The sequence below is a fragment of the Passer domesticus genome, chromosome 25 (assembly GCF_036417665.1).
Source record: "Passer domesticus isolate bPasDom1 chromosome 25, bPasDom1.hap1, whole genome shotgun sequence".
NCBI lineage: Eukaryota > Metazoa > Chordata > Aves > Passeriformes > Passeridae > Passer > Passer domesticus.
Genome location: NC_087498.1, coordinates 942567 through 956969, shown reverse-complemented (window position 1 = coordinate 956969; position 14403 = coordinate 942567). Strand labels below are relative to the sequence as shown.

At 60.2% G+C, this 14403-nt stretch overlaps 1 protein-coding gene across 3 annotated transcripts in view; it reads left to right on the top strand.

Annotated features, from left to right (window-relative positions):
• The window catches only part of NAV1 (neuron navigator 1), a 75263-nt gene that overhangs the window by 6988 nt on the left and 53872 nt on the right, over positions 1-14403 (top strand). For 2 of the 3 annotated variants that reach the window (XM_064399407.1, XM_064399406.1), the window contains exons 2-4: positions 6097-6708; positions 7089-7183; positions 9249-9965. In XM_064399407.1, the coding sequence (XP_064255477.1) occupies positions 6122-6708; positions 7089-7183; positions 9249-9965 (1399 nt within the window). In that variant the 5' untranslated portion in view covers positions 6097-6121. Of the gene's footprint in view, positions 1-6096; positions 6709-7088; positions 7184-8660; positions 8695-9248; positions 9966-14403 lie in introns of those variants that run through there. The other variant, XM_064399408.1, reaches the window with a different exon arrangement.

Sequence of the window (14403 nt, the reverse complement as noted above, 5' to 3'; positions counted from 1 at the left end):
GGATACCCCCGGGGAGAAGCCTTGGGCATCGCCGACCCTTGCCCAGCCTTTCACACCGTCCCCTCCCCCAGATCCTCACACAGCCCCTTGCACAGACCCCGCACAGCTCCCAGGCTCTGTCCCAGCCCCAGCCCATCCCTCCAGAATGTGTGCTGGGCACAGCTCAGTCCGAGCAGGGCTCGGTCCCCTGGGTACCCGCGGGTCGGTGACAGCGGCTGCTTCAGCAGGTCCAGCCCAGAGCTCAGCTTTGCTCAGAGCCGGTTTTATTGAAGTGGGTTAAGTGGCTAATGGGATTGCTGTGGAGGGGCTTAGGCAGGGATTAGTGCTGTGACTGCGGTCTGGGCATCTTTGAAAGTGTTCCAAAAACGTGTGGATGTGGCACTTGGGGACATGGTTTAGTGATGGCTATGGCAGTGCTGGCTTAGCAGTTGGACTTGATGTTCTTGGAGGGCTTTTCCAACCTGACAATTCTGTGATTTCTCTATGATGTCTGCTTGGACAACAGCTGACTTCAGTGCCTGCCCTTGCCCATCTCCCAGCAGTTCCCAGAGCTCCCAGCATCGTGCTGGGGGGAACAGACATCCAGGACAGGCAGAGCTGGGTCTGGCTGCCCTCCACTTCTACCTGCCTGCCCATGCACTGCCTGCACCCAGGAGAAGCACCTGCCTGCACCCAGCCCAACACTGGCCTCCGGAGGGGTGGGAGAGGAGAGCAGTGACACCTCCCTGGGGAAGGACTCAGCCTGGTGCCCCGGCGGCGCGGGTGGTGGCAATGTTCCAGGCAATGACACTGGCTGGTGGGCAGGCCAGGTCCTGCCCGGGGCACGGGGGCTGGAGGGCTGGGCCTGGCTCCTGAATCGGCAGCTTGTTCTCCTCTGAAGGCCCCTTTCTGCCCCAGCTCCCTCTGTTTCTCTTTGGAAAGTTTTATGTTCCTTGTGTCACAAGGAGCCTTTTCTTTGTCGCCCTTCCCGAGCGTGCCAGGGAGAAGGCTGTGCTGGAGCATGGCCATCCCTGATGGCAGCTCAAGGCTGGGTGCTGCACAGGGCTGCAAGGTGCAGGGAGCAGCCCTTGGGAGCAGCTGTTTCACAGCACCAGGACCTGTCCCTTGGCAGGGGCTCAGCTCCTCCTGTCTCTCACACCCTGGGGTTCACCCCTAGGCTGCCCTCTCCACGCTCACCCATAAAAAGGAAGGATTCTTTGCAGCCCCTGAGCATCTCTATGGGGACATCTGGCACAGTGTTGCAGGCCCCGTTGTTTCTGTGCTGCCAGTCCCAAGGGTGTCTCAAGAATGATTCCCAATTTACAGAGCTGTTCTGCATCCCAGCACACCCAGGAAAGGATCCATCCTCCCTGTTTCCTGTTTATCAGACTTGTTTCAGCTCTCTTACCCCTTCTAGAGGCTGTGTCAGGGTGGGGAAACAGGCACAAAACAGCAGCAAGGTGCCAGCAGAGGCTGAAGGGTTGAACACATTTTCTGTCACTCACTGTTCATGCTCAGACTCCTGGGACATGGGACAGCACGTCATCCCTGACAGGGATCTAAGCTGTGATAGGAGAGAAGCAAATTTTATCTCGCTCATAAAAATCACCCCAAAATGCTGCAAAATAAAGGGCAAAACACTTGCAGAGCCATTTGCTGTTCTGCTGGAAACATGGGAGCCCCATGGCTGGACCCCTCCAAGGCACAGTGGTGGAGCCAAGGGCTGCAGCCACTCATTGTAGCCCCCAAGGGCCGGAGGCTGTTCCCAGCTTGGCTCAGGTGATGGATCTGAGCAAAATCAAATCTGCTTCAGTGCTGGGAATGCTCCAGTGACCCCTCTAGGTCATGGAAATGGGGACATGAAAGGAGACCAGGCTCCAGGTCCCTGTTCATTTCTGGCTGCTAAAATCACACGTGTGAGATGGATTTGGACACGAGGCTGAGGAAGTAGTTCAAGCTCCGGGCACAGCAGATGCCTCTTTGAAGGAGATGCCTTCAGGGATGTGCTGGCTTGTGTCACTCCTGGGATGAAGGACACAGCTCAGCCAAGGCTTTTCCTTCAATGTGAACACTCGTAACTCTGTGTATGGCATCATCCAAAGGGATCAAATCCCACCTCACCTCTGGGGTTAAAAACTGAAGTTCACCTCCAGACCTGAGCTCTTGAGGCACCTGGAATGAGTATCCTCTGCCTGGCTGGGAGACAAACACCTCTGGCTGCCCAGGAGGCTCCACCCTGATGCCCAGGCATGGCTCTGCTGCCCACAGCACTGCTGTGGCTGCTCCAGAATATCCCCTTGTGCTGAAATACCTCGTGTGTACCTGCTGCTTTCCACTACCACGGGACCCAGTGATCCCAAGCTGGTACCCAGGGGAGTGACTGTGCCAAAAACTCACCCAGCAGCTGGAAATCCCCAAATTAAATCAGGTGCAAGTTCCCAGGGCTCATATTACCCAGAGGGGGAGCAGCAGCCTGTTCCTGAGAGTGTTCCTGGGCTGAAGGAGAAAGCTGTTTCCCTTTTGAGCTAATTGCAAGGGAGCTGCTGAGTCTATCTGGGTCAAGGCATGACCTGCTTTAGCCAGGCAGAGGCAGCAGGATGCCAGCGTGACACAGCGTGACACAGCACGAGGGGGTGCTTGTCTGCTCCCCTGCCATCATCATGGGGCACGTGCCAGGACACCCAGTCCTGGATAGGGTAAAATCAGTCTGGAGGCAAAGAAAGGATTCTTTGGGAACAAGGATGGGCTGAATCTTTCCCAGGAATGGTTTTAGTTGGTGATGGTTGATGCTGGATGTGAAGGGGGCTTCAGGGCAAAGGAGTGGCTTCTCCTGGAGCTGCTGGGGGCAACAGGGACGTGGCAGGAGCTGCTTTGGTTTATCCCTTGGATGGCATCCCAGCATGAGGGTCCAGCTGGTGTCACAGGCTGGGGGAGTGGGACAACATCCACATCATCCCTTGGCCATCCCTCGGGAAGCCCATGGCATCTCTAGAGCAGGATGAAGCCTGGGGAGGGGTCAGCAGTGCTGAGCCAGGCACAGTGGAATCCTTGGAGGCACCTGAGGTGTGTGTGGTGGGAAAAGGACTGCTCTGAGCCCGGCTCCCTGCAGGCATTGGCATCTCCTGAGAAGCCTCAACCCTGTGAGCACAAGAGAAGGATTGATTTTCTTGTGGCCAGCGTGGCAGCTTTGGCTTCTGCTGCAGCTGTGGCATTGCTGGTGGGCTCAGAGGGGGAGAAATGGAAGTTGTGTCCACAAAAGAGAAATCCAGAGTGGAAAGCAAATCTACAAAATCTGGTTACAGCCCTGATGCCACACGCCCAGGGAGCAGGCAGGGCTGGAGAAGTGCTGCATGTTGGTGCTGCTCAGTGTGTGTTGGGAAAGGTTGTAGCATAAATCTAGATTATGATTTTGCTTCTGAATTGGTTGAGGATGAGCTTGAGACAGATTTTATGGAGTGAGGGGCAGATGATCTCCCTCTGTTAGGAGAAAACCCACCAGAACCAGCTGCTGGGGCTGCAGGTGTTTGTGTCAGGGACCTTGGGGTGAAATGGGTGACTTGGAACCAGTGGTTTCATCATCCTTGCACCTATGGGAAGGAAGGTTCCCTTATCCTTGGAAGTGTCCAAGGCCAGGTTGGACAGGGCTTGGAACAACCTGGGATAGGGGAAGGTGTCCCTGCCCTGGCATGGAGTTGGAATGAGATGATGGTCTGTAAGGTCCTTTCCAGCCCAAACTGGGTGTTTTGCAGCTCAAGGCTGTGAACTGCTGTCCCCAGGCACAGCACTCTCGGGGCAGGGGCTGCCTTAAAGAGAGGGGAGAAAAGTGTAGAATTGGGATTTGTAGGTGTGGGTTGTGGGGCACAGCCTGGGAACAGACAGGGGGGCAGAGGGGAGCTGCTCTCTGCTGATGTTCACAGCTGGTTTGGCAACATTAGGCCCCCAAAGATGAGCTGGTGTCTGGCTGGGTGCTGAGCCCTGGCCTCCACGCTCCCAGGAGTGACCTTTGTATGTGTGGGAAATCCCACTGGCACAGGGACAGCCCCGCCTGGCTCCTGCTGCCCACATTGCACCACCCTGGGGCTGTGGTTGCCCCCGAGCTGGATCTGTGTGCCCACACGGGAGTGGCAGAGCCCCATGCTCCATCCCACCTCCTGCAGTGACTCGAGGACAGATCTGTCCCAGAGCCCCCCGTGCCTGTCCCAGCACTGCCTCCCCCAGCTCTGCCGTGGCTCAGGGCCAGAGACAGCTCAGCCAGGATGTGGGGAGACATCCTCTGAAAGGTGCCAGTGTTTCAGAGGCTTCAGGGAGAGCAAGCCCAGAGCTGTGTGTGTCAGTTTCCTCTGCCCCTTAATGAAAACTGCCTTGGAAGGAGCTCTGTAGCTCCCAGCTGGCGCTGGAATTGGCGCTGCGATTCCTTGATCTCATCATCTGCATCAGCCCTTCTCCCGTGACCCACGGCTCCATGATCAAATGATCCAGCTCACGTGGGTCTGTCTGGGAAAAGGGAATTTCAGTGCTGCCTGTGGCAGGGTCATCCCGGGGGTGGGGAGAATGTGGGGCAGGGTTTGGTCCTTGCAGACCTCCAAAATCCTGGGGGGAGCAGGGCTCAGGGCAGCTCAGGTTGGGGAAGAGGCAAAACAAGACAATTTGGGACATTTTTGGACTCTGTTCATATAATACCCTCCACCGGGAAATGCAGTGGATGCAGGGCTGAGGCTGGGCTGCTGTTCCCTTGGGGAGAAGGAGCCATCTCCCTGTGCCCCACAGCTTCTCTCCAGCTCTGGAGAAGCTCTGTCTTGGCTGGCTGGTTTGAAAGAGGAGGTGTGTTGGGGGAGTACCTGGAAGGCTGCATTCCCCAGCCCACCAGGAGCAGCCTCAGTGGGCTCCAGTACACCCTCCAATGCACTCACTGCCCCCACCCAACACTAAGCCAGCACCAGGAAGAGGAACCCTTACCATGGGTGGCCAGTCTGGAGCTGATGGTCCCCATAGAATGCTCTGCGACCCCAAAAAGGGGTTTTCCTTCAAGGAGGCTGAGTGAAATCATGCTGGAGCAACCTGTGGAATTTGTGTCCTGGGAGATTTGTGGCACCTTGTGCCTATGGGACCACAGCTCCCCATCTTTCTAGAGATCATTTTTTCCTCTGAAGAAAACCTTTTTCTTTGAGGTTTTTTTTTTTTTTCCCTGAAGAGCTACAGGTGAGATGGAGCTTTGTTCCATGGCTGGTTTTCTTGCTGAGCTCTGCTCTGCCTGCCTGGGCAAATCCTGTGGGCATGAGGAGTGATTGAGGAGTGATGAGCTTCTCCCCTCACTGCAGCTGGGCTGACATCCCTGTCACTGGTGGTGGCAAGGATGGCCCTGCCCAATGATGGGTGTTTTGGGTGGCGTGAGACCACATCCTTATCACATGGAGAAAAACCCAAGGCAAGGGGGGGACACAGGGCATTGTCTGAGGGGTGACATGGAAAGTCACCCCTCAGACAAGCAAGATGACAGCAGGAGAATGGAGAGATGTGGCAGGTGGCACCATGTGGGGGAACACTGGGCATGAGGAGGGCTCCAGTGTGGGGGTGGGACTGACACCAGTAGATGGGGCACAGAGCTGATCCTGCTGCCAGTAGAAGGTGCTCTTGGGTGACAGGAGATTGTCTCAGGTGACAAGAAGTTGGTCTTAGATGACCAGGAGAGGGTTTTATGTGGCCAGGAGATGGCCTCAGGTGTCTGAGAGGTGGTCGTGGTTGATCGGGAGGTGGTTTTGGGGTCCAGGAAAAAGTTTTGAGTGGCCAAGAGGGCCCCATCCTGCCTGTGGTGTAGCCCTAACTGGTGGGGGTCTGTGCTCAAATGTCCTTTCTGCAGAGACCTGCTGGGGGACTGGGGACACAGGGATGGGGCTGCACAGGCTCCCTAGGGGGAGGACATCAATAGGCCCTGGTCCTGTGGATCCCTGTCAGGGGACACTGTGTGTGTCCTCACTCTGGGGTGTGAGGTGCAGTGGCCTTCTGCCAGGACGGGGACATCCATGGCCAGTAGGAACAAAGCCCAAGGTCTGGTGCAGCTGAGGGGCTGTGGGTGCCCTCTCTGTGCTGGCTGTAACAAATCTTTCTCTTCCTCCACAGCCTTGCCAGCAGCTGCCTCACCAGGATGAAGGGGACAGCCAATGTCAACTCCGCTGGCCGCAGCCACTTCCAGTCTGCCATCCCAGTGCCCCGTGCCATAGCCCATGGCAAACTGCACACCACAGCCCCCCTGAGCACCCCGGGGTCCCCCGTCCTCCACAGGGCTCTGTCCCCTCGGCCAGGGAAGATGCCAGCCCCTGCTCCCAAGACTCTCAAGCCCAAAGCCACTGGCAAAGCTGCTGGCCATGTACTGGCCGAGGGCAGGGAGGGAAGCCCTGGTGTCCCTGCTCAGGGCGGGCAGAAAGCCCTGTCAAGGCCCCTGGTGTCCCCTGGGAAATGGCCAGAGGCAGCGGGCAGTGTGAGGAGGGGGGCAGGCAGGGTGGGGGAGCCCACCGAGTTGTGCAGAGCTCCCCTAGCACAGGGCAGGGGTGGGGGGAGGCTGGGAGGGTCCCCTGGGAAGGGCAGTGGAACAGCCACGGCAGGGACAGGGGATGAGTCTCATGGTGGCTCACAGGGGAGGGGCTCTGTGTTTGGGTCAGGGGCCATCACTTTCTCCTCAGGGCCCCCACACAGCCACCCCATCACTGCCACTGTGGCACCCTTCCAGTACCGGTGAGTCCCTGGGGATGGGGGGCACGGGATGGGAGAACGTGGGGCTGGGGGTGCCTTGGGACATGGGGCTGTGGGGGGCACGGGGACAGGGGGAGGCAGGCAGGCCCAGCAGGGGTGGCCATGGGAAATGGTGGGTTGGGTCAGGGGGCTCTGTACCAAGAGGAAGGTTCCCACTGGATTTGGGGTTCTGGGGCTCCTAAGTCACACATGGGAGCTTGATGTGGGGCAGGGGATGGACTTAGTGGGGAATAGGGTGCCTGGGACCCCTTGCCATGAGACCGGTGTTCCCAGACCATGGCAGAGCCTACGGCTCCCCGTTCTCATCTGGGGGTGCCCAGCCAGTTGCCCCTGATCACCCACCCTCACCCCTCTGCCCTCAGGCTGCAGGAGGAGCATGAGAGGGTCCCATCCCCGGCTGATGAGTGCTCCAGTCCTGAGAAGGGATCTGACCCTGACCCCAAGCCCAGAGGCCTGAGTGAGTCCAGAGGGGTTGGTCAGCAGTGGGGATGTCCTGCTGGGGGGCTGCCGTGACAGTGACAGTGCCAGGGGACAGAGGCTTGTGCTGGAATGGGAGCCAGGGCTGGAGGTCAGTGGGGTGTGGGGGAACCCTCACACTGGAGGTGCCCTCTGTGGACAAATCCCTACACTGTGAGAAGCACAGGGGACTGACCCCTCCGGGGCCGGCGCCAGGACATCATGCCGGCTGGCTCCTTCCCTCCTCTTCCCAGTTTCCCGGCTAGCTCCGGGAATGACCCGTTTCCAAGGAGGGCGTGGAGGGACCGCTGGCTCCCCACACCAACCACCGGGTCACCCCCTTTCTGGAGGGCTGAATACAAGCTCCTCGCTGCAATGCTGAGGGGAGCCACCCCCTGCCACCCCAGTCCCTTCTGGCGCTTGCTTTGGGGGCAGATTTTGGGGAGGCGGGTCCAGGGAGGATGCTGGGGCGGCGGTTGCCAGGGCAGCGGCAGCGGAGGATGGCGGGATGCTCCAGAGATGTGCAGAGAAGGGGAAAAAGAGAGCCAGGAGCTTCACCCGGTGATTTGAAGGGACAGAAGTCGGTCAGATCCACGGTAGCTCCTGGCAGAGCCCGACTTTGACCCGGGGTCCCAGCACCTCAGTCAGAGAATGATCAGCGCTGAGCCCCGGTTTGGAAAGTGCCAAAGCCAGCGGCAAGCGGGAGGGTGTTCCAGGAGGAAGCAGGAGGGAGCGACGGGGCTGGCATGCGCTCAGCGCAGCTGCCCTGCTCCTTGGGGAGGTTTTGGGACAAAGCCGAGCGGGTCCGGCAGCGGGAAGGGCCGGATCCTTTCCCTCGCTCCGTGCCTGCTGCAGCTTCCCCGGCCCGCGGCACCTCCGCGGCTGCGCCGGGACCCCAAGAATCGCCTCAGCAGCCCCAGAACGACACAACACCCGCAGATCGTCCCCGACGGCGGGCCCTACAGCCAGGCGACAGCCCTCCCCCGAACCCCGAGCGGCTTTGGGGTGCAGCCCGCGCACCCATCCTGCCCCAGCAGCACCTCTTAGTGCAAAACACCCTTTTTTGGGGTACCCTTTACTGTCCCGTCCAGGCGGAGTTATTTTGGGGCTCTTCAGCACTGGCACGGACCGAGCCGGGCTCAGCAGCGCGGGGTGGGCCGGGGGCTCGCACCACCCCCGCTCCGCCCGTCCTTATCTCGGCAGCGGTGATGGGGTCTAATGCAATATTTCCCGGCGGTTGCCATGGCAGCTCGCGTGAGGTCACCAAATAGACTTAATTCACCCCTCCCAAGGGACGGGTAATTAATGAAAAATGATGATAACCAGACCCCACTCCCCTCCTGCCACCCGCCCCCCGCCTTTAATTCGCCAGGATCAGTGGAGAGGCCCCGCCGGGTTTGGGGGCCACAGTGTCCCTCCCGGGATTCCTGGAGCCACCCCGGGCTCTTGCTGCACAATTTGGGGAGAATCGGGGATGTTTGGCCCCCCTGGGAATGGGTGCGCAGTGTCTAGGTGGGTGTGGGGTCCATGGAGGGCGGGCCAGGGGGTGCTTCAGCGCAGGGTGCTGGGGCTGGGGGCCCCCGCGCTGGCTTCATCCACCTCCCACGCAGCCCCCAGCGCGTCCCAGCCTGCGAGGGGCTGCGGAGCGGGGCCGGTGGGCCGTGGGGCCATGGCTGGCTCCGGCCGGCCCCGCGCCTCGGCCCCGGCCCCTCAGCGAGCGCGCTCCCGCGGCTCCCGCTCGGCGCCCCCGCCCCGCCGCGCGCGCCCCCGCGAGCCCCCGCCCCGCCGCGCGCCCCCTCCCCTCCCTGCCCCCCGCGGGCGCGCGCGCCCCGCCCCGCCCCCTGCCCGCGCCGGAGGAGGGCGGGCCCTTTTTGTTCGCCCCTGACATTCCGCTGGTTCGCAGTGTCCTGCCGGCGGCGGAGCGGCGAGGTGGGGCCGTGCCGCTCGCCCCCTTCTCCCCCTCCCCAGCTCCCCGCCCCGCCCCGCCCCGTTCCGCCCCGGCCGGTGGGACGGGCGCTGACGGCGCCTCTCCCTCTGTCTCGCCCGGTGTGTCTTCGGTGCCGCAGCAACAGCAGCAGCGCCTGCCGGGTTAAATGGTTGCAGCGCGGGGATGCTGGGGAGCAACCTCAAGAGCCTTCCCGACGTGGAGCTGGGCGAGGAGGAGCGCGGCTTTCGGCGGGGCCCCGACGGCAGCACCGTGATGCCGAAGCGGGCGAAGGCGGCGGCGGCGGCGGCCGCGGGGCCGCGGGGCGCGGAGCTGCGCGTCTTCAAGGCGAGCAGCGCGGAGGGGCGGCTGCCGGCCGGCTCCAACCTGCGCAAGCAGAAGTCGCTCACCAACCTCGCCTTCCTCACCGACGCCGAGAAGAAGCGGCAGCTCTACGAGCCTCGCTGGAGCGACGACATGGCCAAGGCGGCAGCGCCGGGGGCGGCGGCGGCGGGGGGCGGCGGGCGCGGCGGCCCCCGCGGGCGGGACGCGCCCGCCATGTCGCGGAGCCTGTCCCGCTCCGAGCACTCGCTGCTGTCGCCGCGCCCCGCCGGCCCGGCCAAGCCGCCGCCCGCCGGCAAGCCGAGCCGCATCCCCCGCGGGCCCTACGCCGAGGTGAAGCCCCTCAGCAAGGCCCCCGAGGCGGGCGGCGGCGGCAAGTGCGACGACGAGTTGCTGGGCGGGAAGGGGCCGGCGGTGGCGGCGGGCACCGAGGAGAAGCCGTACCTGAAGGTGGACCCCGAGCTGGTGGTGACGGTGCTGGGCGACCTGGAGCAGCTGCTTTTCAGCCAAATGCTGGGTGAGTGCGGGCGCGACCGCCGGGCTCGGCGTGGAGATGGGAATGGCCAGAGACGGCAGCTGGAGGCATCTGGGCTCCTGGCACTCCGTGGGGACCCGCTGGCGGCGACCTCAGTGTCTTCACGTGAAGGGTGGCTGAGGGGAAAGGAGTCATCAGCCTCGGTGTCCCCAGTTGCTTAGAATCACAGAATGGTTTGGGCTGGAAGAGACATCCAAGCTCATCCTGTTCCATTCCCTGCCATGGGCAGGGACACCTTCCACTAGCCCTGCATGTTCCCAGCCCTATCCAACCTGGCCATGGCCACTGCCAGGGATGGGGCAGCAACAGCTTCTCAGGGCAGCCTATGCCAGAGCCTTCCCACCCTCACAGGGAGAATTTCTTCCCAATATCCCATTTACCCCTGCCCTCTGTCAGTGGAAAGCCATTCCCCCTTGTCCTAAAGGGCCGCTCCAGCTCTCTTAGAGCCCATTTGGGCACTGAAAGGGGCTTTAGGGTCTCCCCAGAGCCTCCTCCAGGCTGAACACCCCCAGGTCTCCCAGCTTGGCTTGAGAGCAGAGGGGATCCAGCCCTCAGTCCATCTCCAAGGCATGCTTGAGGGAAGGTACTGTCAGCTGCCTTTGCCTTGGAGGAAAGGCAGTTCCTCCTCACAAGGAGCAGTGGCAGGTGGTGGTGGAGCTCGTCCTCCCCCACGTGTCTTGTTGGCCATCCCTTGTCTCAACACCCACCAAACATGATGGAGGCTGCACGGCCGAGTGCCACAGCTGCTCCCACCATCAGCATGGCTCGCCCTGGGGGTGACCTTGGCAAGCTGCTGGTGGAGGTGCTGTGCGAGGGGTTCATGCTGCTGCTCCAATTTGGGCAGATCCTGAGGTCTGGGGCTCTGGCAGAGGACGGTCTCCAAGGATGTTGCTGCAGGGTTTGCGTGAGCTGATTTCAGGCTGTGGCTGCCTGAAGCCTGCTTTGCTATCCCTGTGGGTTTGAGCTTGCTGTATGCATTGTGTGCATGGTGGGTTTCCATGAGAACAGCGAGCACTGGCCCAGTGCTGCCTGTGCCCTGGATCTCAGAACCCAGTGCTCCATTGCAGGCCACAGCGCTGGGTCTCGGTGCAGGTGAGCCCAGCCCTTGCCATTCTCCCGTGCTGCATGCTGTTCTCTAGGAATTGTGGCTGCCTCGGCAGCCCTCTGTTTCCTGCTGACATCCCGTCTTCCTTGCATCCCACCCAGCAGTGCCTGGGTTCTCGGCTGGGCAATGACTGTGGGGTTTATGGCTCTGAAGAGCTGTGTTTGGTCTGGCAAACTGGCATGAGAAGGTGGCAAGGGAGCCGTGCAGAGCCATCATGGTGCTCGAGCTAGCCAGCTGTAAAGTGGTGCTTGTTGGTGGTGGGGGAGCAGCAGTACAGGCAGGACTGGTGTGTCCAGTCCCTTCAAGTTCCCTGCCTGGAACCTCTTTTTAGGGGGCCAGGAGCTTCTCTGGTGCTTGAGCTGGCTTGAGATACCTTGTCCTTGCTGTTTGATGAAGAGAAAAGGGAGAGATTTGCCATAGCTGGGGCCTGGGGGAGGTGGTTTGGAGATGTGGAGTGAGCTGGAGTGTGTGCTGGAGCCGACACCTGGAAAGCCACACTTGCTGAGTCCACTTCCCTGCGTACCCCTGGCTGCTTCAGGAGCCTTTGGGGTGTCACAGCCAGCTCCAGCAGGGCTCTGGCACAGTGTGCACCAGTGTGTGCTGGCACAGAGGCATGGAGCCTCCCTGACCATTGCCCTTGGCCCCCAGCCGGGCCCAGCCACGGGGGCAGCAGCAGTGCCCTCCTTGGCAGGGTCTGCCCTGATGCTGGGGTAAATGGAAGGCCACAGAGTGAGCTCGAGGCCTGGGCAGGCAGACTGGGGGATGAGCAGGTGGGATGCAGGAGGTCAGCCCGGCTGTGGGGGCTCAGGCTGCCCTGGTGGTCCCACAGCTGGGTTTACAGACATCCATCCTCAGACCTAATGCTGCAGTAGCACCAGATGCCGTGGGAGCAAGGCAGGATTGCAGGAGGATTTGTCACTTACGAGACTAACAGACTGCCACTCACTGATGTTGGGATGCCTGGGGGAATCTCAGTGTGCCCCCATGATGCTCTGCTCTTAGGTGGGAGTTTCCTCAGCATCCCCAAGAGAAATCCTTGCAGGACTGGCCCACGTGGGAGTGACTCCCAGTTTGTGGTACTCTGGAGTACCAGAGATCCATGACAGGATCTTGTGCACACTCTGAGGAAGATCATGGTTGTGGAAGTGCCCCCAGGCTTCCTGCAAGGGGGATCAAGGCCTGTGTCCAGATTTGGATGGGGAGAGCCTGTGGGGTAGACACAGCAGGAGCTTCACCCTGCTGAAACTCCCTTTCCCTTCCATGAGGTTGTACTTCCCAGATTCGTGGGAGTTGTGATCCAAGCCAGTTGGATTGAGTTGCTTACCCAAGCCAGCCATGACCTGGCACATCCATGACAGCCTGTGTGGTGGGGATGCCACCAGGAGCCTGGGATGTGGAGAGGAGGGAGCTGTGTGACAGTGGTGCTGGCACAACCACAACTCGAGGTTTTGTAGACACGTGCTGAGCCTCCAGACCCCTTTGCTTGCAATCCAGGCAGATGAAGTTTTCCCCAGTGGTGATGGTCCCTTCCGAAACCTGGCTTCCCCAGGAAAAGGTGGTTCCTGTGGTGGAAATGGACCCAGAAGGAATGGGATCCCAGGAGAGCTGGATTCAGGAGAGTGGGTTTCACACCCTGCTAGGGTTGGTGAGGAGCACCAGGAGAGGGGCTTTCTCCTGGTTGCTACAGGAGATGCTTAGGAGGGAGGGAAGGAAGGTCTCTGCTGTTTTCATCAGTCCCTTTGGCAAGCGAAACATCAGCCTGTGCTGTTTGGCAATGTCTGCTGAAGGACACTCTCTCCAGAGTGGCCTGGAAAGAGCCACAAACTTGGTTTGTGCTGGGAAGAGAGAGGAAATTGTGGGGACTTCCAGCCTCTGCAGATATGGTTGTCCTTGAACTGCTGACCTGTGTTGAGAAGCCTGTGCAGCTTCTGAGCTCCTGGTGCTGCCAGCCACAGTGGCTTCTAGAGACCTTGTGTGTCTCTACCTCATCTCTACCTCACTCTTCTCTGCTGGAAGCATTCCCAAGCCTCTTGGCTAAAAATACAGTTTATTCAGTCATGGCCAAATGTTACCTCTCATTCGGTCACTGCCGCTGCCTCATCTGTTTGATGCCACTGAAGCCTTTGTAGCTGAACCGTGTTTAAAGAGCAGCCTGCGCAAGCCAGGAGAGGTCACCGGCACGCAGCAACCACATGTGCTTTGTAGAGGCTATTTCCATCTTCCAAATTATATGTTTTGCATCAACCAAAGACTGAGGCTTCTCATCAAAACTGCCTGGCAGCTGGGGCTGCTAATTATGCCAGTGCCCAACCACAGGATGAAGGGGACAGAGGGCACATGGCCAGCGTGGTGGAAGAGCTGGTTGTGCAGAGCTCACCCTGCTCGTGCCCACGTGTGATGGACAGGGCTGGTCAGGTGCAGGGGCTTTTTTGTATGGGCTGTGCCTGCGGTGCCCGGTGTGATGGTTGCACTTACCTAGAGCTCCCCAGGGCACCTCTGAGATCCTGCAGCTGCTTTCTGCAGCCATTTCCTTGTCCATCTCTTGCTGGATGTGGTGCTTCTTAAGTGCCTGCTAATTGGTATCAGCAAATAAGTGGTCAGTGTTGTGTGGGCCAGAACCCAGGTGGACACACATGAGGTCCCAGTGGCGATGGTGTTCCCTGAAATGCTCTCTGCAGGAGTCTGCAGCTCTGCCAAGCCCTTCATTTGCAGCTATTACCCATCTCAGTCCTGCAGCCCTCGAGTGGGCCATACGACCCTTCCCAGGTGGCCTGGCAGGGGTGTCCTTGCTGGGCAGTAGGTAGCCACGGGGAGTTGGTAGCCTCGTGGTGCTGGCACGCAGGCAGGGCAGAGCCCCCTGTGCTCAGGCTGGCGCTGGGTGGGCAGTGGGTGCCAGCAGCCCCTCAGTGGTGGGGAGGAGAGCCAAGGGCTGAATGGGCAGATGGGCTCCATGACAGGCAGGAGCTGCATGTTGCATCTGACTCTTGTTTAAAAAGTAAACCACAGAAAGGACTGGCATCTGACATGTCCCATGCAAGGACATTCCTGACCCTGGTGGAGATGGGAGCCAAGTTACTCCTTTTTGATTGCCATCCTTGCTGGGAAACACATGGGGTGGGATCACAGAAGCACTTCTGCCCCATGGCATTCCTCCCTCTGCCCCATGTTGTTCCTACCAGTTTAATTAAGTACTAATGTGCCCGTGGCAGCACTGGGCAGCAGTAGCCAGGCTCCCTGGCAGGAGACCATGAGGAGGTCAGAGACCAAGTAGCTTTTCACAGTGATGAGAGCGGGTTATTGCCTCGTAAAGTGCTG